Here is a 24,445-nt window from a genome sequence, read left to right on the forward strand (position 1 = left end):
TTAAAAAGCAGCAGAACATTTGAAACGAGAAGGATGCCCTGCGACACTAAGATGCCGACTTTAGGCAGCGGCCAGCACAAATCTGCCAGTTAAATACTCACGTGACCAATCAGTCAACAAGACCCACCTGGACAAGGTGCGTAGGAGAGAGAGCTGATTGGTGGAGACAACAAACGTGGGCGGAGCATGATTCCAACACTTGCACGAGTTACAAAACGCAATTGCGCACATTAAATAGCTGAGTTTGATTGTGTGGCTTGCTCAAACTCAAAGCTCAGCGTCTGAAGAGAAGGGCGAGCAGTCAACGCTTGGCCGATGCACCATAAAGAGATTTTGTGCTATTTGAATTTGAATTTTATCCATCGAATCGAATTTTTCACACATATATGAAAGCACTGATAGCACATACTGTCCATGTTTTCACAAGCATCCAACATGGTGGCCGCGTGGAGCAAATGAGCACTTGATGTTTATTCCGCTTCCTTCGACAATATTCTGAAAGCGAGCAGGAGAATTTGGTGCAAAAGTCAAACAAGTGAAAGTCACGTGACACGCGTAGGCGACTCGATTACACTGAGCTGTTGTGCACGCCGTGCATGTTGTCCATGAAACACTCGAGCAGGTTGTCCTCCACAGTCACGTGGTCACGAGGAGATTTTTTTTTTCAGCAAACCCATCCAAAAAAAAAAAAAAAAAAAAAAAAACGTGTTCACGAGGGTGATTTTTCGGACCAGGACGGCTCCATCCTCAAATTTCCCTTTTCCTCTGCGTTGCACAGCAACAATCTCAGGTATGAAATCGAATGCATGTTGTTGTTTTTGGGGGAGGCTTGTGTGCACGCTCGAGTACGAAGACAATGCTGAGTCGCTCTTTTTTTTTCGCAGCATGCACGGCGGGCGAATGACGAAAAATCCAAGCCTTGTTTTTGCAGAGTGACAGATCATGCATGGCTGTCAATATATTTGTCGTGAGCTCGTCCTTGCAGGTTCGTCTTCTTTTTTTTTTTGCGGTTGCTTGCTTTCTCACAATGTGGAAGCGCGATCATCATCATCATCACGCGTCGTTATTGTGCAGCAAGCGGACATCGTCGTCCCCCCCCAAAAAAAGGCGGTGACGGTGACGGTGTCGATTTGATCCATCGGCTGCTGTGTGGAAGCTGAGCACGCGCGCGTGCACCGAGTGAGTCGCGAGCTGGCTTGTCTGGAAGGTCACATAATGACTCGGCACGAATGAGGAATGAAGAATGAGGATGTTGCAAGCTCTGCACGATGATGTTGTCGTGCAGAAACTTCCAGAAGGAATACACGCGGTGACATCTTGCCGTTTTTGTTTTTTTTTTGTTTTTTTTTTACAAGTACACGCGTAACGGTGGCTAACAGTAGACCTGACATTTGATGAAAGAGAGGGGGGGTCCAGGGGGGGGGGTCGCCATGTGTGTTCGGTTCTGTGGCTCATTCGTGAAGTAGCGACCACGTTTTTAATTGTTTGATTTGTATGGATTTGAAAGCATCATTCATATACTGCAAGACCAACATACAAGGATATGCATGTGATTTTTTTTTGTTTTCAGCAACATGTCGCCATCCTCGCATTCTAAATTCTTTGACTGCTTTGTTTTTGTCAGCATTTGTTCAGTAACGTGATTGAAATAATTACATTTCGTTCTATCGAGCAGCGGAAGGATATATCTTTGCTGCTGTAACACCTCAAATTTCCCCATTGTGGGACTAATAAAGGACATCTTTATCTTTATCTATATTCAATTAGTAAATTTGCCGTTGTGTAACTTAAGACAGTTGTACTTTCAAATTGCCCTCGAGCTTCTTTTGTTAAGTGTGAAATGATGACACATTTGGGATATTCACTGACTTCATGATAAATAAAATAAATTAGCAATGCTTTGAACCTGAAAAAAAGTCAGCTGTGATTGCGGGAGGCCCCGGTCGTCATGGTAACGAAAGATGTGCTCTTCATTGACATGAGAACTGAAATTTTGATTTGTCAAAACCTAAATGTCATAATACAGGAAGTCTGCATATATAAAGAGCGTGAAATGCAAATATCACCAATAAACGTTCCTAAATGAGACGGCACCAGATTGTCACGTGTACAATAATTGCCATCTGCATGCTTTGCGTTCTGGGACTGTTTTTGTGCAGTCAGGTGCCTGTGAATGTCTCACAGGGAACAAAAAAAAAAAAGACAAACGAAGGAACGAGTGAGACCGAAAAAAACACAGCTCCAAATAAAATTGGGTCAACATGGGATACCTCGGCCGTCCGTGAATACGAGATGCTCCGTTTAACCTCGTCTTTTGTTTGCCGGGGCGGACGCCAAATTCCGTCATGTTCTATTTCTTACTTCTTGTTCAACTTTGTCGCGCAGGTGATGCCGGCTCGAAGACTTCCTGGGTGGCCGGCTGTGAAAGAGAAGGGCCGAACGCCGCTGTCCTCACCCCGCTTCCAAGCCCCGCCCCCTCTTCCCCGCCCTTCAACCGCACCGCTTCCATCCTGCTCCCCTTGACCCGAGAGCCGACCTCATCCGCACCCCGGCGCCCTCGTCACAAACCATTTGAAAAAGCCCAGGGCCAAATCCGATGGCTGCAGGCGGTCATGCTCCTGAGATTGATGTTTTGATCAACTTGCATCAGGTAACATTCAAATTCTCTTGAAAATATTTGCTCCAATTCGTCGGCACTTCCCAATTGTCATTCATGTTATTTTGCACTTCATTGACGTGAGAACGGAAACATTAGCAAAATATACCAAGTGCGATTTCTAAAGAGCTTGTGAGTGCGGAAATGTCGTAGAATTGAGATTTAATTTAACGTTGAATTGAAATCATATTTGAGGAAATGAGAATGGCATCAAATGCAACGGTGATAAATCGGTTCAACATTTTAAAGCAGAGCAAAAAAAAAAATGTCGACGTGAAAACCCAAATGTCTTAAAACTGGCAAATATTTGGAGGTTCGTCGTTTTCGAAATTTCTCAGAAGCACGACGAGGCACCTGTTATATCGTCAACTTTTTCTCCACACTTCCCTGACTTCAATTAAAAGTTGGAAAACGCACGCGTGAAACCCGAGCAGATGAATGCGAAAACAAGTTTGGGAGCTGTCACTCGGCTGTGATCTCGTCATTATGCACGGCGAAGCGCAAAAGTCCGGCCCACGGGGCAACAAGCCATCGACAGGAAACGCTCACAAATCACGTTCAACCTTGAGTGCAAACTCGCATTCGTGAGCTGTGTGGAGCATCATGACACACACGCACACGCACACAGACACAGACAATGTCGATTCATTGACGCCTCACGAAAGTCTTTTCCTCCCCGCCAACATCAAGTGCGACTCATGAGTGTGTCACTTGCAAAAGTCGAGCCATCTGCCGCACAAAAAGATTCCAAATCTCTTACAAAACCAAACGACTTTATGTTGCGTGTCGAGCAACTTACAAAAAACACAAAATTGAAATGTCGACCTTTCACTTTGCCGATCGACTCGCTGCAGGCGGAGATCGCTTCACAATGACCGCAAGCGAACTGCAACCAGAGGAAAACGAGTCCGATGTTTTGCCAATCGCCCGATTTGAATCGGACTGAGCTCGCCTTTCATTTGCTGAAGACAAAACGGACATAAAGTGACAACAGCTGCCGTCGAAGCCTGGAGGGGGCGCTGCGACCAAAAACTTTGACAACCCCTGGAGTCAAAACATTGGAAAGCAGACTTTCACCAAGCCCCCCCCCCTTTTTTTTTCAGTTTCTGGCTCACATATTCGACTGCATCCTGTCCCTTCGTCCCACCGGTCGTTAGGATCCAATGGAGCCCCAAGCGGAGAAATACGAGATCTCGCGTCATTAGGCGGTGGACTTCGTGCCGCAACCAATCCGCTGCCGCCGAGCCACTTGACCTATCAGAAGCCGCAAATGTTTCTGTCAAGACGGGGGCCGTCGTGGCGTGGAGTGCATTAGTCATTTGCGGCTCGCCTCCTTCTTGGAGTGATGTCAGGTTTTCATGCTCACAATTGTTCGAAATTTGTGTGTCCTGTTAATATTTGAGGAGGATTCGGATCATTTTATGCTTCAAAGTCCAGGAAGAGAGTCATCAAGTAATCCGCAAGCGCACTGACTGGAGTTTTTGTGTTTTTGCTCAAATACCTGACGGTGCCACTGGATGGCGCCAAAGCGCAGGCTAAATAAGAAAGCGGCACAGTTGATGCCAGCAAGCAGATGATGATCAGGTGATGCAGCTCTGCTGAACGACAAGCATTGCATGGTGTAGATTAGACTGGGTTGTCACGGAGAGTCTTTTTAAAAAAAAAAAATATTTGCAGAGTCAATATGATTCAATATTTGCATACCTTGTGTGCATTTCTTTAAAAGATGATTTTGAAATGACATAAAATGGCCTTTGTGTGTGTGTGTGTCTTTGTGTACACAGATATAGACATACATGCTTATAAATGTTGTCTTTTTTCGTTTGTGATGAAAGTGTCAGAAAGAGGCAGATGGCTCGAAATGATTCCCCAGTAGGGGGTGCTATTGCACTAAATGTTGATCTTTTTGTTTTCAGGTGAGGGAGGACAAAGACTATGAGGACGAATCATTGGCTGTCAACCAGAATGAAACAGAGAAAGAGGAGGAGGAGGACTGGGAGAAAGCGCTTTCTGTCAAGTACTTTGCCGACATCCTCAGCGAATCGGCATCCACCGGCGGAGACTGGATGGGCCCAAACTACACCGAAAAAGATTTTGAGTGTAGGTACACGTCACTGTGCGGTCAATGAACGGGGTTCCATTCCATTCCGTTTGTCTGCATTTGCCATTTGAGTTTGTCTTTTTCTTGGCACCAATGGATGGATGAATACGTCTGTTTGGATCAGGCTTGAGAATCACATCCGCGTCATGAGAATACTTTCACTTGACTCTTTATGGAAATCATAAATGATTTAAATACGGCTGCCGATAACCGTGTGTCCTGATACATGTTTTGTGATTTCTCGGAATCCAGATCACAGACACACAATTCATCACATCCATCACCCGCTCTCCACCCGCTTGCCCGTGACGCAGTGCTTCCGCAAGAGGGTGCACGGCGCCGAGCGCAGGCGCAAAAAGAAACGCAAGAAACGAAAGACCTCCCTGCCGCCGTCTGACGTGACGCCCACCATCCACGAGGTCGACGAGGAGGAGGCCGAGTGTGAAATCGAACGGCGGGAGGTGGCTGCCGTGGGCGCCGAGGTGCCCAGCGGTGACGCGCAGGTAATTTGAAAAGCCAGCAGGAGGTTTGGTTTGGAGAACTATAAGGGGGGAGCGACCGAGACACAAAAACAGAAGCTTGTTTACTGAGCGTAACCGTCGAGCTCGTCTGCCCTCCGTTGCACTCCTCTCACCGCCATCTTCTCCTTGCTCTCAGTTTAGTTTGGAGAGTCAAGAGCGCTTGGAGGAAGCTCTTCCGATCGCCACCGTCCACACAGAAAATGAAGAGCAACGCCCGGCCCAGAAACGCGCGCTCACGCTCAACGGCTCAGGACAGTACGACGTCATCGAGCATCATGACAGGTAGCTGTCCTGTGCCGTTTGTTTGGCGCTGAAACCACGCCTGGTAATCGTAACTCATTCACTGCCCGCCCGGTCAAAATGGTTAGAAAATGCTTGTGAATGCGGAAAACTTGAAGATGAGCTTAAAATACCTCAACCAGCACACTGGTCTGTACAAAAAAACCTCAGAATCAGTTTCAGCGCCACCGTCGTGTTCTTCAACACGTTCCTGCAAGCGATGTCATGCTGGGTTTCCTTCCCAATGTCTTGTGAACTCACGTCTGCGTTTCTTGTCAGCATCAGCTCAGGACGTGCGTCCCCCGCCGCCACGGCGACAACTCCGAGCTGGTTCTGTCGAAGGCCCGCCCACCATCGCGTGGCGGGCGCCCAGCGCTGCAACTATGACCTGAGGGAGCGCATTTGCATCGGCAGCATGACGGCCGCGGAGACGGCCGTCTATCAACAAGTGCCAACCGACGAAGCTGAGGCCCAGATGTTGGCCAGCGTCGATTTGGATGACATGAAAAGTGAGCGAGGCGGAACCAAGGCGCATTTGTTTTGGATCATCAAATGCATTTCGCATGGCACATATTTCCAAAGCAAAGCTCACAACACTGCACACCACCAAACTAAAACGGCCTCAGTCGCGTCTATACTCAGAAATAATAACGATCTGCTCTCTATTTACTCACAAACCCACTTTGCTCCTCAATGTCGGCCTTTTGAGTTGAACACAAAGCTCTCATTCTGTTGGATGAATGACGACAAATCCATTGCTCAGTATCTTAACATACCCCCTAGACGTCATTTACTACTTTCCTAGTTGACATGGCTTTGGGACCATTATGTGACATCTTAGGGCAGGGGTCTTCAATCCTGTTCCTCAAAGCCCGGTGTACTGCATGTGAAAGAAAAATCCCAGGAAAAGCCGCACCGTTGTATTAGCCGCATGGTTCAAAATCGAGGAAAAAAGTAGCGGCTTATCGTCTGCAAAATACGGTCGATAATGAACAAGATCTGCAAAAGCGAGATGACGATCGTTCAGGTGTGTTGCACCAGGAAGAGATGGAAAACAGGCCGGACGCCGGCCCTTGAGGAACAGGTTGAAGACCCCTGTCTTAGGACATCACATGAAAAGCAAGAAAAACTTGAATCTGTGCGTCTACAATGAATAGTTGTTGATATGTTCCACAGAGGAGGAAAAAAACATGAACAGATGAATAGTGAACTCACTGCACAGTAACGATAAACACCGTCTATAATGAATAATGAATGTAATTATTTATATTTAAAAAAGAAAATCCCTGACACCATCTGGAAGCAATCGAGCATTTCTCCGAGCAAGTTCACTGACAAAGCACGGGAAAAAAAGTAAAAAGATGCACGGAGGATCCATCCAAAAACAACGAAAACATTTGACGTGTTAGCGGTGTACGAGGTAAACGGGGCGGTCCTGAACTCGGCCTGCCCTCGATTCCCCTTCACCCGCGACCCTGCCTCTGGCCTTTCCTGCTGAACCGGGCGGGAGTAATCATTAACTGTGGAGACCAAACACAAAACAGGGCCACTAAAATCACAGCTGCCGGCGAGTGATGCTTCATGGTGACGAGCCGTCCACGCCGCTGGAACGCTCGCGTTGGTTTCTTTGGACAAAACATTCAGTTCAAACGTAACAATTCAAAATGAAAATGAGCAGCCGGCAGGCAAGAACCTTTTTGGACTCTTTAATAGTAAAAACCAATTGTTGGGACTCCCTTTGTGTCATGTTTGGAAAAAGGACCAAGAATGGAATCACTGCACAAAACATGAGCAATCAAGTGGGATTGATGGAACCAAAGCCGCACGCCAACAAATTGAATCTTTAGAAAAGACATCACGAAAGAACAAATACACACAATGAGGACCAAAAAGAAGAGATGGTGGACAAAGAAGTGCAGAAACCCCGCAAAAAAAGTCACAGAAAACGAAAACGAAGAAACTCTGGCAGGAATGAGAGAAAAGCAAAGTACGATGCTAACGTCGTCAAAGAAAGGCTTGCCTCGGAAAATACTTTTAAACAAAAACGACATTGTTGTTCTCGACTGCCGCTTCGTCGTTCTTTTACGTTTCGTTCCGCGTCGCAATTCACGGCGATACGAGTTTTATTTTTGGAGTCGGAAATAGTGCTCACGATAAATATTCAAGAGTGTCGTTTGGAAATTCACTCCAAGCGTCATCTTATAGGACGGTCTTAAGATTGTTTGACCTTTGACTAGTCCAAAACGTCCAGCGACAGAGACGGCGTTGAAGTCCGGCAAAATCACGCTTACATCATCAGTGACTACAAAATGGTAGCAGGGGGCGTCAATTACTCGTGTTTTCGTTATCCGTAGCAGGGTTCTGACTCCCCTCCGTCAGTTTATTGTCCTCTACCAATGAAAACATCGCATCTTCTACTCTGATTCGGTCTCGGTCGATCGTTCTGGCACAGCCTCAAAATCAATCGGCTGTGGACGAAACCTAAAACAAGAGTGGCGCTGCAATTCTGTTCTCACAAAGAAGACCACGCCCCTTCTGCCCTTTGCCGTGGTGGTCAAAGCAAATGTTGCCAGTGGTGCTTGCGCTCTTCTGACCGTGACTTCAGGGAGGCGTCTTCTCGGCTACGGATTTGGCTTTGGTTTTCGCGTGCAACCGTTGCGGACTCGTGACTTTTTGGAAGGCGCCGCAATTGAAAAAAGAGTCGGCAGCTACTGGATGAGCGCTGAGCCCACCTGGAGAGAGGAGGACGGGAGGAGGAACCAGCCGTGGAGATGACGGATCTCGATGGACAAGACAACCAGGCCGACGAGAAGCGCGACGGAGCCGAGCGTCAGTCGAGCGTCCAGAAAGGCTCGGGCACGCCGAGGCAGCGGCAGAACGAGCACCACGGCTCACTGTCCGTCATGGAAGGTTTTGAAGACTTTGAGGAGTTTGTTTTCGATTTTGACGACTATGATTTGCTGGAGTCCATCCACACTCAACTGGGCTCTCCGGGCGATTCCGTCCGTAAGTAGTTTTGGAACGCTTGACGACGGACAACATAATTACGGCAATTCCTTAGTTTTCTCTCCACATAATTGTTGGATGTGAGTTGCAATGCGGCGCACGTCCAAGAGGACCACGTTGGTGCACGGTATTGAGTGCATTGACAAGCTGCTCGAGCGCCGATGCCGTTTCCTGTGTTTCCATTGATCTGGTGGCATTTGGCTTTGGGCTCAGCTACAGCTGGAGCGGAAAGACATTTCATTGACAATCACTGAGGCCACTTCTGCTATTTTGGTCCACATTTTTGCTTCCATTCAAGGGTGGCCAATTAGGTCCGGTCTTCGAGAGACCCTGATGAGTTGGGTTCAGATGCCTCACCTTATTCAAACGATCAGGATCGTTATCAGGCTTCTCAGTGCTCGCTGATCGTCAAATCATTTTTCGGACGGATATTGCGATTTCAATTTCATTTGCGACGTTCTTCACGGTGACATTTATAAACATGACAGAAAATGTTATCCGACAGTTAAAAACAATAAAGAGACACTTAACGCAATTCGAGTCAAACTTCTGCCAAAAGTCAAGTGTACGTCGAAGCACTTATTTTGGGTCTTCCAAACAATTCTAAAAGATCCTTTCCAACTGATTTAGACCAAAGTTAGGAAGACGTTTTTCTGTTTCAAGGACGACTTAAATACAACACGCCAATTCAGAATTGATTTATTTTTCAATATTTTTTTCACCTAACCCAGTTTGCAAAGATAATCTCTGATGAAAAGATCTCGGTTTCCTGCAGGTCACAGATTTGAAGACAACCCCGGAGTGAGACGCCACTTAGTGAAGAAGTCGTCCCGATTTCAGGTCGGCCGCAGCAGCAACAGTTCCACGCCGCTGTCCAGCCTGAAGAAGAAGAAACGAGCGTCCGACAAGAAGACTCATGAGGTGTGTGGCACACTCACAATCAGATCCTCTTTTTTTACCGACTCTGATACTGACACTCCGGATTGTCCGACTTGACTTGTGACTTGCTTCACCCAAGTCTCGACTTGACGCGTTTCAAACTTGCACTGGATGTGATCTTCTCCCCCCTGTGATGTCCAGCCACGTCATCCGTGTTCATGACATGTCGGTGTTGCTTCACCTTGCAGTTGTTTGTGGAGCTCAACGAGCTGATTGTGGAGAAGGACCATGAAATGCGTTGGAAGGAGCGCGCCCGCTGGATCAAGTTTGAGGAGGATGTCGAGGAGGAGACGGAGCGCTGGGGCAAACCTCACGTGGCTTCGCTCTCTTTTCGCAGCCTTCTGGAGCTTCGCCGCACGATCACGCATGGTAAGGGCATCCTTCGAACGATCTGTTCCGATGACCGCATAACTCATGTATGAATGCACTACAACCTGGAAGTAAATACTGACTTCCTGGAAGTCCTGCGTTAGCATAGCTTAGCGATTGTCGCGCCCGCCATCGGTTTGCGACTCGTAAACCACAAAGGTCAGAATGTCATCACTGATCTTTCCAAGGTGCCATCCTTCTGGACCTGGAGCAGAACTCTCTTCCGGGAATCGCCCATTTGGTGGTGGAGACGATGATCATCTCTGATCAGATTAGAGCTGAAGACAGATCCTGCGTTCTGAGGGCTCTGCTGCTTAAACACAGGTGGGTCACCAAGCTTGGAGTCGATTCTATCGATTCTTTTTGTGTTTCTTGGACTCATTTGCGATACTGCTTTGTTTGTTTTGCTTTTCTTACTTTAAATGTACTCTGTTCTTTGAGTTCTGTGAACATCTATAAGAGAACACATGAGAAGGTCTGAGCTCCCCTCTTCCTTATTCTTTTGGTTTTGGTGTTCGAAAAAGGCTGACACAGGGAAGCCACACTGGGAATTTCCAGAATGTTCGCTTTAACAAAACTTGGCTCGTCATCTGTACTTTCCTGTGGTTGACAAGGCTACGGATGTTGAAGCTGTCCTGCGCGTGTGCCCGGCTCGAAAGCCAACACCATTATCGATGGTGCTTGGTGGAAGGCTTACGATAATCAGCAATTTTGCATTTCACAAATGTACCGTACTTTTCGAGTCGATAGACACGCAGGCACAAAATGGGCAATTCTGTAATTGACCTCCACCATCCAAAATGATTTCAATAATTTGATGACTTGGGAGCTAAAATGCCCCCCCACAAACGACATTCATTGACAGCAATACAAATCAGTTTCTGGCAACGTTAATGACATCATTTTAACAAGTCTGGTTTCCCGTGTTCTTGGGCTAATAATAATTTCTTGTTTGATTGATTTCAAATGCGTTGAGTCATGGCATAACTGTCCACGCGTTGCTCTTGCACAAACTTTGTTCCAATGACATTTACAGTCATTATGGGACAATCTCCTTGACTCTGGTGCACATATGGAGGACATTTAGAAATCATCAAAGCATTTGTTAAATTTGAAGATATTGAAGTTTAACTTAAGCAGTTTGGAAAAGGAATCGATCCAACAGAACAAAAGTATACAATACAAATAAGTCTCATACACACGCACACACAATCAGAAATCCCTTTATTGTCATTGTACTCAAGAGTGCAACGAGATTAGAGAGCTCCCCTCTCCAGTGCAATACAACAATAATTCAGATAAATATATAAATTAGATAAATAAGAGAATAGTTAGTGCAATGGAAAATAATACTGGATAGGATATATAAAAACACATCACGTTGCTGTTCTGCAAGGTAAGGGTGGTCGTGTGTGTGTGTGAGAGTTTAGAATGGAGATGGCTCTTGGGAAGAAACTGTTTCTCAGTCTATTGGTCCTTGATTTGATGCACCTGTAGCGCCTGCCAGAGGGCATCAGGGTGGGTGGGTATCGTCTTTGACGATGTATTTGCCCACACATCCCTCACAGATATTCACTTTGAAATGACTGAGGACATATATTTGTATTTATGTTATGTTTACATAAATAGTACCACGGGTGTAACCGGCGCCTGACTCCTGGCTGCGCTGAGCTTTTATGCTGTTGCTGATGGTGCTGATGAGCTGCAGGTGCGCAAGGGCCGGCGGCAGAAATTGCAGGGGCGTGCCTGGGCGTGGAACGAGGAAGCCGCCCAAGCCCCGAAAGACAAATAATAGACTCCCCAAAACATTAAAAGCACAGGACACCACAATAAAAACGAACTAGGACTGCATCTTACATTAAGAAAACTAATTAAAGCGTTAAAGCGGAAATATCTTCCATTTTTGTCTTTGCAAATCTATTCCTTTTGGTTTTGTCGTATGTCCGAGTAGAAGAAGGTGGCTCAGTCATTGGTTTGGATATTTTGGTTCACTTTACTTTATTACACATGAATTAGTGATTTTTTAATTTCCGCACTCAACAAGTTCTCCATATTAAAAGAAAAAAACTCATACTAAAACTAATAAAATCTCAACTAACTTAAAAAAAAATAATAATTCAAAACAAATGAAAAATGATGAAATACTGGCATAAAATTTGATTCCTGGCCAATCTGTGAGGCATTTGTTATACATCGTTCATAAGAATGTGGCCATAATGTCATCTAAGAGACCGTCCCGAGTTCTCCCAAAGGCTCTGCGGCCTGTTGACTTCGACTTATGCTGCTAAAGCTGCCCGGAAAGGAAAAAAAACAAAACCCCGCGGTGGTAATTGATTAGACGTATAGATTTTAAGCATTACGTAATGAAAGTACATTAGCCACATGGATGCTGTCAAAAGGAATTAGCGGGACAAAAGCAACTCATGCTTGTCCAAATACAATATCGGAGTCAACGGCAAAACGGAACATGTCACTTGCATGCTACAAAATGTGATGCATTTCCGTTGCCAGCACAGCCGCCGTCTATTTGCTCCATACGTACACTCAGAGGCTCATTAATAAACATGTTTTGCGCAAATTTGGCTGAGCGCAACGGACGACTGCACACGCACGCACAAAGCAACCCAACTAATGCGACTCGAATGAAGCCACCCAGCCAAAATTCCAACTGGGCCATCTTGCGGTCATTGTCAGCCTTTCCACGTAAATTCCCGGCATATCACTGGCAGCTTCCACAGGGAAACCAAGCCTCCGTCATTACGGTCATTATGAGACTGACATCAGATTTACAACGTGGAAAGAAACACATCGCGATGCTGTTAGCGTTTGGCTCGTGGCGCGCTCGGGCCACTTGAAAGATTCAGCAGGAACGGCTTGTACGCATTTCTCTTTTACAGTTTCACCTCCTTGAGTCAAGAGCTTGTTTTGTCCAAGTCTGGTACCATCACACTGGACCATGTGGTCCCGATGAGTGCGGGTGATGTCAATATTGGACTTGGTGGACGGCAATGAATTTGAGATGACATTCGAGGGAGTGGAAACTTGCACTTCACTATTCACAAATAACTTCATTTGGAATTCCATTTTCTTTTTTCTTGCTGCGGAACTTATCGGCAGCAATTTTCCCAGAATAAATGAATAAATATTTAGATTTTCTGTGCTCTGAAATGCCCTCAAAGTACTGTCTGGTAAGGAATTGGTGTCAAGGAAGTAAAGTGATACATCTCAACTGAGTTGTCAGTGGAAGTTTCGAAACATCTTTGCGCCTTCTGCTACGATTTTTGTCAAAATCGTAAATTCTGAATATGGGCATCATAAAGCACACCTAACTCAAATTGGCGCCCCCAACTTTTTTTTTTTCCTTTTCAAACCACAGTCATCCAAGCGACATGAAGCATCGTTTTCACCGGCATCACTCTTCGAGCAGTCTTCACGGCAGTTTCAATCACAACCACGCCCAGGACACCAGCCTGCCCCTCGTCGCCGAAGAAATGGAAGAGCACCAGGACGGCAAAGGACCCGTTTATGACCCCAAACAAGATGTCTTTGTCAGCCTCTTTGTAAGTTGCCTTCACTTTGCAAATCGCTCTGAATTTCCACAAAAATCTTGTTTCGCTGTTAGAACCGTGGTCAATTGAATCGGAGATCTTTCATTTTCCAAAAGTATCACAAACAAATTAACATTCCAATAATATATATATATATATATATATATAGGCCTCCGTAGATTTTTATGTTCGAGCAAAATAGGCTGAACGACCCCATGTTTGAGAAAAGGGAGGTGTCGAAAGACTGCAAAGAAGTTGAAACATTGCAGGCAGCATCCACAAGGCTTTGGCTTTTTTTTTTTGTCTTACGGGAATCCCACAATATATTTGCCTCAGCTCTGATCAACCGTAAGCTTTAATCGGAGCGTTCAAAATGCTTGACGAGGTCACAAGTGGCGGAGGTGTTGGCGGAACAAGTCAGTCAACCCGCTCGGCCACATGCAGTGAATTATTTTCGGCGTCAACACGCTGGCACTTCCTTTGAAGACTTGCTGATGAATTGACTGCAAATCGTTCATGTTCTCGTTGATGGAAAATGTTGCCGTTTGTCACGATGTGTTTTCAATTCCGAAGGGTGCGAGGCGGGGGGAGTGAAAAAGCAAGATGGCAGCAAGGTTGCGCATGGCTCTGTTGGCTCAATAAAAACCACATCATTGCTCCCAAAGCCGCATTGTTTTGTCACATATCATTGCTCCGAACAATCATGCGGCTAATCTGAGCACTGTCGTCCCTCCAAGAAATCTCTCCACCCCGTATCTCCGGAGAGCCATCCGGCGGCCGCCAGATCTTTGAAACTCCTCGCCAAGATACCGAGAGATGCCGAAGCTGTCATTGTTTTAGTCGGTAAGCGTTTGGACCAAAAAGCATTTGCTTTGCTTTTTGGCCATCAAAATGATTCAAGTGCATCATTAAACGCATGCTGTCATTTTACAATTGGAAGATTCGGACCAGCTTTTGCCGCGTTTCTGGCCAGTCCATTTCGTGCGGGAGATGAAATCAAGTTGTTGTGATTTCTCTTGACGTGACATGCAATCGGGCCGTTAACAGCGGCTGAACTCTCCTTGTTGGCTTTTTCCTTCACGAGCGATGCTGGTAACGTAAAGAGATTTAGGCGATGAACAACAGCTACAAGGAACTGAAATAAAACACGGAACAAATTCACGAGACAACGAGGCACACCTAGACAAGATACAAGCGGCCGGAGGGCCGGAGCGAGCGATCGGTAGACTCAAGAAACAGGTGGAGATAAAAGGATTCAATAATTCCAAATGGACAGCAATAATCGTTTAATAATTAGTAATCGGGCAAAAAAAATGATTTCACGCTGAATAAAGTTTTATCTGATTATTCAGTTAATTGATGTACAAATGTTAACTTTAAAAAAGCAAAAAAAGGCTGGCAGAATTCATTCATTGCAGTTTCCGCTTAAAAAAATAGCAGGGGAGATATTTTAAATATTAGCTTCAGACTTCAAGAAAAGAAGAACAAAACATTTTTTTCTTTTTTTTTGCCCATTATTAAATGCGGTTGGTGATTTGAAAGATTCGATTTTTTTCTATCAGCTGGAATAAGCGCAGGAACCCAAGCTACAAAAGGATGGATGTGAATTTGCCTGCCAAAACATCCCCCAAATTTTTTGTAAACGGAATCCGACCACCAAACGAAGTCACAGAAATGAAAAAAACAAACAAACCAAAACGCCTGAGCAACCAATTTTTGTCCTGGCAGGCTGCGTGGAGTTCCTGGAGCAGCCGGCCATGGCCTTCGTACGGCTGAACGAGGCCGTGCTTCTGGAGTCGGTGTTGGAGGTCCCGGTTCCCGTGCGCTTTATTTTTGTCCTGCTCGGGCCCAGCCAGTCCAACGTGGACTACCACGAGATCGGACGCTCCTTCTCAACGCTCATGTCTGACAAGGTGTGAAACGTTCCGACGTGATCACTCTTTAAAACGCAAACGACTTTGAGGTAACGCAAGGATCTCATTTTCCCGAGGTTAAAGAAAAACACAGATTTTAACGAAAACACAAACATTTCATGTTTTTTCTTTTGTATTTGAACGCTCTTCTATTTTGACTTCCAGAACTTCCACGAAGTGGCTTATTTCGCCGACAACCGCCAGGATCTTCTCAACGGTATCAACGAATTCCTGGACTGCAGCATTGTCATCCCGCCGTCTGACGTGGAGGGCAAAGACCTGCTGAAGACAGTCGCCGACTTCCAGAAGCAGATGTTGCGCAAGCGTAAGGAAAGGGAACTGAAGAAACACCACTCCTCGTCCGGCATGGAGCAGAACAACAAAGGTAATCCGGAATGTCATCACGGAAAAAGACAAATTTATGGGAAGAAAAAAGAAAAAATATTCCACATGTGCCTTCCAGACATGATTCAAGAGGAGGAGGACGATGGAGACCAAGAAATTGACCCATTAAAGCGTTCAGGGATTCCTTTCGGAGGACTGATCCACGATATCCGGCGCCGCTACCCCAACTACGTCAGCGACTTGAAAGACGCCGTGGACATGCAATGCGTGGCTGCGGTTATCTTCATTTACTTTGCTGCGCTGTCGCCCACCATCACCTTCGGAGGTTTGCTGGGTGAGGCGCAAAAATTGATCATAATGATCCATAAAGTGCATTTATATTTCACTTTGTCTCCACCATATGTTGTCCAAAGTGTTTTAAACACGTCTCCTGAAAACAGATCCGAGCGTCCACTATTATGGAGCCACGTCAACCCACGGAAGGAGTTCCCTTTTTAGTTGAAAATAACTTCCTTTAAATCCAGGATGGTTTTGTTCACTTTATGTCAAGTTTTTAATCGGTACCAGCTAGCTAGCTAGCTACGCTAACCAGAGAGGACTCGTCTCTCGGCCCAGTGGTCCAAGTACGCAAACTTGCTTCGAGTTTGGACGTTTCTGACACCTTTGGATCATTCAACATGTGGCGGATCAATCAGATCTGAGAGACATAATCGCTTTTGCCGAGAAGCAAACCTGGCTGGAGTTTAACCGTCGTTCTGCCTCTTTTGTGTCTTCGCACGCAGGGGAGAAGACTGAGGGCATGATGGGAGTGACTGAGCTGATTGTTTCCACTGCGGCGCTTGGAATTATCTTCTCACTTTTGGCCGGTCAGCCTCTTCTTATCATTGGATTCTCGGGACCCTTGCTGGTGTTCGAGGAAGCGTTCTACAAGGTAGCGCACGATCACACGGTCGCTAAGCTGGATGAAGCTCATCGTTGAGTTGGCGAGCTCTTTTCCAAAATGAGATGAAAGCCAAGTCAGCTGTGTTGGTAATTCCTAGCATCGTCAGGGGAAAATACCCAGCGAGGAATTCCCACAAGCCAGTTCTCGTAACGGGGCCGACTCTGATTTAACACCCATTAGCGCCTGACTTCCTGATCCCGCACAAGGAGGTTGTTCCTCCTCGACTGTAGTTTTTGTACTTCCTATTTTTCGTGTTCCTCAACGACAAGCCTCGTGTATTGGAATTCTATTTGGATGACGACGCCAATTGCGGACATGATCCAAATCGGCGTGGAGGAATTCCTCTGTGAGTATTTTTGCCTGACCTGGAGGCTGCAGACCACTCATCGAGGAATTCCTTACACCAGGACTATTCTAGAACCTACAGTATGTGTCCCTATGTGATTGCAAATTGCATATGGCTAGGATTAGCACCAGCTCACTTACAAGCCGCGGGAGGACCAGAGGATGGAAAGAAAATCACATTTGGAAAATTGAGGTCGAGTTAAGAAAAAACAACAAAAAAACGTATTTTCTGAATAATCATGAAGTTTGGAGAAGTGCTCAAGTACACAACATCCAGTTTTTGCTCTACATGGTGACATGATGCACTGACTGGTTTGGTTCCACCGAGCGCATGACGGCCAATTGTGTTGTGGCTCAGTTCTGTCAGGCTTACGATTTTGAGTACCTGACGGGTCGAGTGTGGATCGGCTTCTGGCTCGTCTTTATCGTGCTGCTGATTGTCGCGGCGGAGGGCAGCTTTCTTGTTCGCTTCATCTCACCCTTCACTCAAGAGATCTTTGCTTTCCTGATCTCCCTCATCTTCATCTACGAGACCTTCTCCAAGCTCATCAAGGTCATTATGGAGATCGCGTTTTCGGTAAGAGCTGCTCGGTTTCGTTCGTCACGTTTCCTGACTCTTTTGCCTTTGTTTCCTTTGCGTTCCAGGTGTTTCAAGAACATCCGTTGATGGCTTGGTACCCCGGAGACGCCACGCCACCGTCTGAGCTTCAGGACGTCCAGAACCAACCCAACACTGCTCTGCTGTCTCTCGTCCTCATGATGGGCACTTTCTTCGTGGCTTTCTTCCTCAGAAAGTTCAGAAACAGTCGATTTTTAGGAGGCAAGGTAATCGTTGAGATCCACCTCGAATGTTTAAGGCTCCTGTTGAGTTCAGGAACAGTCTGAATGTCCCTTTGCCGGACTAAAGGAAGCAGAATCCATACAATAAATGTTACTGTTCTACTGAGTGACATGGACTGTATATTCTGGTGACTAAAAGCCGACTCGCTTCTTTTATGACCCCCCACAGGCAAGACGAATCATCGGCGACTTTGGAATTCCCATTTCAATTTTAGTTTCCGTGTTGGTGGATTACTCCATCACCGACACTTATACACAGGTAAAGACATCTTGACTGCTGGATTTCCACTTGAGTGCTCCATTACGCCGCTTTGATTCGCAATGCACTTAAGCACGTTGCCTGCCTCAAAGTCAGACGAGTGCGCTTGCGTTGGCACGTATGTACGTACGTACGTGTGCATGTACGTACGATGCGGTCCGTATGAAGACTTTCTTCCACTTTTATCCGTCATGCGTATCTGTACAAATGACGAGTGTCTCTTTAGTGCAAATGCAGCCAAAGTGGGTTTTGACAGTTTGTTGTCAAATTTGTTTGTATCTCCCTGAATCACAGACGGCCTCAAAGGCTTGAACATTGGTGGCATTCCTTAATCTTTTATGTTGTCTCCCTTTAGAAACTCAACGTGCCATCCGGCTTTTCCGTCACTTCCCCTGAGAAGAGAGGCTGGTTCATCAGTCCCTTCGGTGACAAACAGCCCTTTCCCACCTGGATGATGGGAGCGTCCGTTGTACCCGCCCTTCTTGTATTCATCCTCATTTTTATGGAAACGCAGATCACCTCGTAAGTGCGCCGTTTCCCTATTTGACTTTTTTTCTGTGGCATCTCTTCGCTCAAAACTTTGCTTTGTGCGTTTTTACAATTTGTGGCCCTCCGTACGTAAACATACAGACAATAAGGATGAGTTGGGGTGCCTCTTCATATTTGCGCTCACTGTTCCTTGACTCTGTCAGCCTGATTGTCAGTAAGAAGGAGCGGCGGTTGGTGAAAGGTTCAGGGTTCCACCTGGACTTGCTGCTCATCGTGATTCTCGGCGCCTTCTGCCCGCTCTTCGGCCTGCCGTGGCTGACGGCGGCCACGGTGCGCTCGGTCACTCACGTCAATGCCCTGACGGTCATGAGCAAAGCCACGGCGCCCGGAGAGAAGCCCATGATCCAGGAAGTGAAAGAGCAGAGGCTGACGGGGCTTCTTGTCGCTGTGCTCGTCGGTAAGAACGATGGCAAACGCGTGACGTACCGCCAACACGTATCCCGTATTTCAATGTATGCCACCGATACTTGCGGCCGTTCTACGATCAAGAAGTAAATGGCCACCATGGCGAACAGAACGTCTCCGGCCGGCATGGCTTAATGGTAGAGCGATCATCTCCCGAGCCGGAGGGTGTGGGTTTGAATCCCGGCCCTTGGGGTCCATACATTTATTCTCTCAGATGTGCGTTCTGATATTTCAACCATTGTGAGGACAGTGACTCAATCGAAACTGCGCAGCTCTGTTTGTCAAGCAAAGATATTGTTGGAAGATGATGTGCCTTCACTGAAATGATGCCAAATTCTGCGTCCATCCCCACCAGGTATGTCCATCGTGATGACCGATGTGCTGCGTCTCATCCCTCTGGCCGTGCTCTTTGGCATCTTCTTGTACATGGGCGTGACCTCTTTGACGGGGATCCAGTTGTACGAACGCATCACGCTCATGGTCACGCCGGCCAAGCACCACCCGGACCACATTTACGTCACCAAGGTAACGCACACCTTGTTGAACCCGAAACGCTCCAAATTTCAGCCTCTCAACAGTAAATGTTTCACATTCTTCGGTTGTCCTCCGTGAAAGCAGACTGATTATCTTCATGTGAAATCAAAATTTGCAAACATGTGCTTTTACTTTGAGTCACGATTCATTCATTTGAGCATTTACTGCGCTCTTTCACTTATGTCCTGTTTTGGGAAAAAAATAAGACGCTTCAAATGGTGTTTCGTATCTCTAAATCATCGATTAATTGAAATAATTGAGAGATTAATCGATCAACACAAAAAAACCCGACTCGACTTTCAAAAAAAAAAAAGTTCAAGTCAAAGTCAAGTAAATTCTTGCTTGAGCCAAGCGAGTCTTTAAATTGTCTGACTTGAGGCAAGTCATGTGACCCGTGTTTTCAACACGCACTTGTTAGACGCAGACAACGACAAGAATATCTGCACGACATGCTCTCACTGGTGTCCTCTGTCATTAGCGGTCGGCCGGCAGAGCACAAAACACAATCCAGCCGTCGTGTGACTTCTGCCAAAAGCCAACGCGAGGCCGTGTTGCTTGGCTCGCAGCACAAATGGCAGTGTTTGGGATGTTACGGATTCTACCGCTGACGCAGATGACCCAAAAGCCTGCGTAATGACACAGTCACAAGTACAACAAGTTTGGGGCTTCCCCGACTAAACGACACATCACCACGCTGACATTGATCGTTTTTCTTGGTGAAAGAAGCTTTTGTTTAGTAGATCACAATGGGTCAAAATGCTCTTAGAGCGGCCGTCGGTGTCAACACGAGTAAGAAAAATAAGGAAGGAAATGAATAGCTGGAGGAGCAGGCTTTGCCCACCAGGTGGAGCCAAAAACACAAGCCAGCGCTCTGAACTTTTTTTTCATCCGATTGACGCGTTTCTAATGACGTGCTGTGTCGGCAGGTGAAGACATGGCGCATGAACATGTTCACGCTGATCCAGCTGGGCTGCATTGTGGCGCTGTGGGTCGTCAAGTCCACCGCCGCCTCCCTGGCATTCCCCTTCGTCCTCATCATGACGGTGCCGTTGCGCCGCGTCATCCTCTCCAGGGTTTTTGAGGAACGGGAGCTCCAGGCGGTAGGTGCTGTGGCGGGGGCTTTCCAGTAACGCGCTCGTCTCTTCCCCCGCTGGAACGTTTGACAACTTCAGCGATCGGACGATCGTGGACCCGTTTGCGTTTGTGTCCAATACTCACACCTCCAATTCAAATGCAAATATTGAACTTGAAATTCCTTCATGACAAATGCTAATGTATCATGTTTCTTCTACCTGGAAACGTTCCCATTTTGGGCTGTGTCGTGTTTTTGTGGTGAGGCACTCAAAACCACTTAGACAGTCTAACATTTTTTTTGGGGTGTTGTAAAGATTATTCAGACCAACAAAGTAAAACGCTGTATTGCAAGCAAAAGAAAAAAAGCACTTGGGTTTCTTTACGACAGTGCATGTTTCCGTTTTTCTATGTGGGGCCACCATCAACTCATTTCTAGATTTACCCTGCAGATTCAAGTTTTTATTGACTTCTTATTGAGGCCTGACACAAAGACCAAAAAAAATGCATTTGATAGCCGCCCTCCAAATAATATCATTTAAAAGTCTCAATCATCCGTCCGATTGCCGTTCACACGAAACGCTTCTCCACTTCGGCCTTCGAAGTTCTCGTTTGAATATTTGCTCCGACCACCGAGATCTGCACAATACTTCCTTGACACCAATTACTACTTTCCTATTATACAAGGCTTTGGGCGCCATCTTGTGGCAAATTTGAGCATTTTAGAAAGACCACAAACATGCAAAAAGTAAAAGATAATTAAAAAAAAAAAAATCACCTAAACGTTCTTTAGCCACCAAAACCAACGACACAAAACTGAATAAATTGTACAACTTTTGAACGTTACATATTTATTTTTCCTTGCCCCGGTTTAAATGGGGGAAACATGAGGCATTTTTAGACCCGATTTAATAATCTATAGCGATGCTTTGTCTGTAGTTTACATTTGCATTTGCATTTGTTTATGTCAAAAATTGGCTTGGAGGAAGAACCAAAGGCAAGGAAACAAAAATGCAAGGTGGACTTGATTTTATTCAAAGGAAACAAAACGGCAAACAAGCTACTCGGGTGACCAAAAATACGAAAGTACAAAACAACCAGAATCAAAATCAGAAAGCAAACACTTGGCCCTCAATAGCTACGTCACACAGCCTCGGGAAGCCCTTCTCTCTCTCTTGATTGCTCGCTCGCAGGTCATTTTGGTTCTCATTTTGAAAAGGTCTGATTCTGATACGCAACCATCTGATTCTGTTTTTTTTTTTTTTTTACTCTTTATTGTGTGCATTGAGAGTTTTTTTAAAAAAATGTAAATTGATCACCTGAAGCATCCAAACCAATTAAAGCTCTCTATCTTCACAGCTGGATTGCGATGAAGACTCGCCCAACTTTGACGAAGATGGACGGGACGAGTACAACGAGATTCACATGCTCGTTTGAAGTGGAATGAGCCAAAATGGCCGCCTGCCGCTCCTTCTGCTTCTTCTTCTTCTTCGTCTTCATTCTCTTGACCGCTCAAGAGTTGACAAGACAAGAACATTATGTACACAATATGTTACGTCAAGAAATATATAATATATTTTTTTTTTCCTCAACTAAAAAAAACGAAAAGCAACAAAAATGTGTACTGAAAATGTCTGGGCCTTGCCTAGGTTTGAACACGTTTTAACGTTCCCGAAATTGTGTGTGAGTCCCTAACCTGAAGTCATGAAACAAAGACAATGACTAAGTGTATCCCTTTAATTAGTTGGCAGGCTTTGGGCATTTGTGCAATGTTAATGGTCACCTCTTCCACAAGCCGTGAGAGCTTGCTGGATGAATGTCAGGAAGTCTTTGAAAAAAAACTCGTCTGTATACTTTAATGAATAGGTGAACTTTTTGCCCCGAAAGCAAAAAGGATGTTGCAGGAAATAAGCCAAATGATATTTAATGCGTAGACTAGCTTCCTTTGGACAGCTGCCATTTGCTCTCAAATGCAATCATGTACAAAAAAAAAAAAAAGAAAAGGCCTTGGATACCGTTGTGAGCCGATGTTCATTCACATTCATTACAAAAAAATGTCTTGGAAGTATTTTTTTTTTGTGTGTTTCAACTCATAACTGCAAAGTCACTTTTTGTTTTTCTCCTAATTTTTTTGTAAATGTCTCTCATGCTGATGTCAAATTCTCCAAAAGTCACGGGTGATTTCCAATTGCAGCTGATCGTATTAAAGACAATCAAGAGATAATGGCACAATGAAGTCCAATGCAAAGTCTGAACAAGAAGATTTGCAGAAAAGAAAATATCCTAAACAATGACGACGACTTCAATTTTGTTGATTCAAATTGCGGCGGCCCACCGAAAGGCACTTCTTGCACAACGCTAAAGACAAAAGTGCTTCACAGCAAAGCGCGAGTTGCGCAATTTGAAAATGTTCACCGAGCTCCAAATGATCTGAATGGCAAACCCGATGATTGGATCATGTGGTGCATGCAGTGGCAACAACACACAATTCCAGTACGTGACCTGACGTCAGCAGGCGCACCCGAGGCCCGAAAACTTGGACGCAAAGAAATTCAAAAAGTCACGATTGTCTGGAAAAGCGAGGACACGAGCCTTTTGTGCAGACTTTGAGTGGCAACGTGTGCGCGCCGACCAAACGAGCTCCGCGCCGTAGACGAAAACACGCATTGAAGCCAAACGTTTGTTGGGTCCAAGTGCCCGACACAAAAGGCCGCTCGCAAATCAGTCACTTCTGTTATCTTTGTTTTGTCAACCCATTTTTTATTGGATTTTTTTTGTATTTACACTTCATGGAAAAGCTGTTGATCTTTATCTGCAAATAAGGTGTTGGCCGAGACTTAAAAGGACATTGCGTAATTTGCTGCAACACAAAAAAAATGTCTTTCTTCATATTGCTTCTTTCATCTTCTGAACAAGATTGCCAGTACACATTTCACATATGTGATGAATAATATAAGAAAACACGTCAGCTGAAAAAGCCGAGAAACTAAGCAAACGCACGTGTAGCCGACATGCCAGGGAGCAGTTGAGAGTTGGCAACGAGCACCGATGATGTATTGTATAGGATGAGCGCAGCATCTGCGTTCAGTCATTCGCTTTTTTTTTTTGCCAGCTCGCTATACAATTCCAATTAGCCGGGCCAGCACACTTCCAAGCCACGGCAAATTCACATTTAAAGCCATCCCACTTTTTTTCCATTAACAACGCCTCGGCTTGAATGTCTGCGGAGTGTCCAAATGTCCAACGTGAAACGTGAAACGACTTCCAAATTATTAGGCACATCCAATTGAAGTGAAAGCGCCATTTGAGTTTGGATTTCTTTTTTTTTTTTGCATCTGTTTTTATTCACTCGGCTAAAGGCGTCATCGGGAAAACTCCTGTCGGACAAATCCGTCGTATTAAGCGAGCAGCTGTTAAAAATCCACTGATAAGCACAAAGCAGCATTTGAAGTCTCCGGAGTCTCGACGACCAAAACAAATTGTTGGGTTGTTTTTTGTGTTTTGGTTGTTTTCTTGATTGAGGAATGCTGCCAGACTTTTAGCGGGAGTTGGGCTTGCTTCGTGGACGGCCGGCCAGCGAGGTTGCAGGAGGCTCGGTGCCCGAAAGACAGCTCGTGAGATGAAAAAAAAAAAAAAATGACTCTCCTCTTTTTAACTGCTGTACAAAATAATTACAGAAATGAAAAAAAAAGAGCTTGCTTAATCATTTGAAGCCGGGCTATTTGGATTTTTATTTGAATTATTTTACAAGTTTGAAAGCAAAGAACTTCAAGTTGAAGAGTCAAACATTTTTTTCTGGAATCAGCAGCAGATTGAAATGTT

General features: G+C 45.5%; 1 protein-coding gene across 5 annotated transcripts; it reads left to right on the forward strand.

Annotated features, from left to right (window-relative positions):
• Positions 1-698: 698 nt before the first annotated feature.
• Positions 699-23,817, forward strand: slc4a3 (solute carrier family 4 member 3). 5 transcript variants are annotated; one of them, XM_088315778.1, is made up of 23 exons: positions 699-790; positions 2,386-2,650; positions 4,573-4,756; positions 5,010-5,260; positions 5,415-5,560; positions 5,837-6,066; positions 9,339-9,484; positions 9,691-9,871; positions 10,060-10,195; positions 13,248-13,431; positions 14,157-14,262; positions 15,148-15,332; positions 15,498-15,717; positions 15,796-16,011; positions 16,460-16,608; positions 17,324-17,518; positions 17,611-17,790; positions 17,975-18,064; positions 18,420-18,586; positions 18,757-19,010; positions 19,374-19,543; positions 20,479-20,652; positions 21,983-23,817. In XM_088315778.1, the coding sequence occupies exons 2-23, from the start codon at positions 2,597-2,599 to the stop codon at positions 22,058-22,060; spliced, it is 3,696 nt and encodes a 1,231-aa protein (XP_088171904.1). In that variant the 5' UTR covers positions 699-790; positions 2,386-2,596; the 3' UTR covers positions 22,061-23,817. The 5 variants fall into 5 exon arrangements, with proteins under 5 accessions (XP_088171904.1, XP_088171905.1, XP_088171906.1 ...); XM_088315779.1 differs by lacking the exon at positions 699-790 and adding an exon at positions 860-985; XM_088315780.1 differs by lacking the exon at positions 699-790 and adding an exon at positions 1,163-1,179.
• Positions 23,818-24,445: the final 628 nt, after the last annotated feature.

This window comes from Idiotropiscis lumnitzeri, chromosome 14 (assembly GCF_059441095.1).
Source record: "Idiotropiscis lumnitzeri isolate Australia: NSW breed Sydney's pygmy pipehorse chromosome 14, RoL_Ilum_1.0, whole genome shotgun sequence".
In the NCBI taxonomy this organism is placed as follows: Eukaryota; Metazoa; Chordata; class Actinopteri; order Syngnathiformes; family Syngnathidae; genus Idiotropiscis; species Idiotropiscis lumnitzeri.

Bases quoted from the DNA above. Each gene is read 5' to 3' on its own strand.
- slc4a3 (XM_088315778.1), top strand. From the start codon at position 2,597: ATGGCTGCAGGCGGTCATGCTCCTGAGATTGATGTTTTGATCAACTTG. The intron at 15,718-15,795 runs GTAATCCGGAAT...TGTGCCTTCCAG, and splicing joins CATGGAGCAGAACAACAAAG to ACATGATTCAAGAGGAGGAG. The intron at 19,011-19,373 runs GTAAGAACGATG...CATCCCCACCAG, and splicing joins TCTTGTCGCTGTGCTCGTCG to GTATGTCCATCGTGATGACC.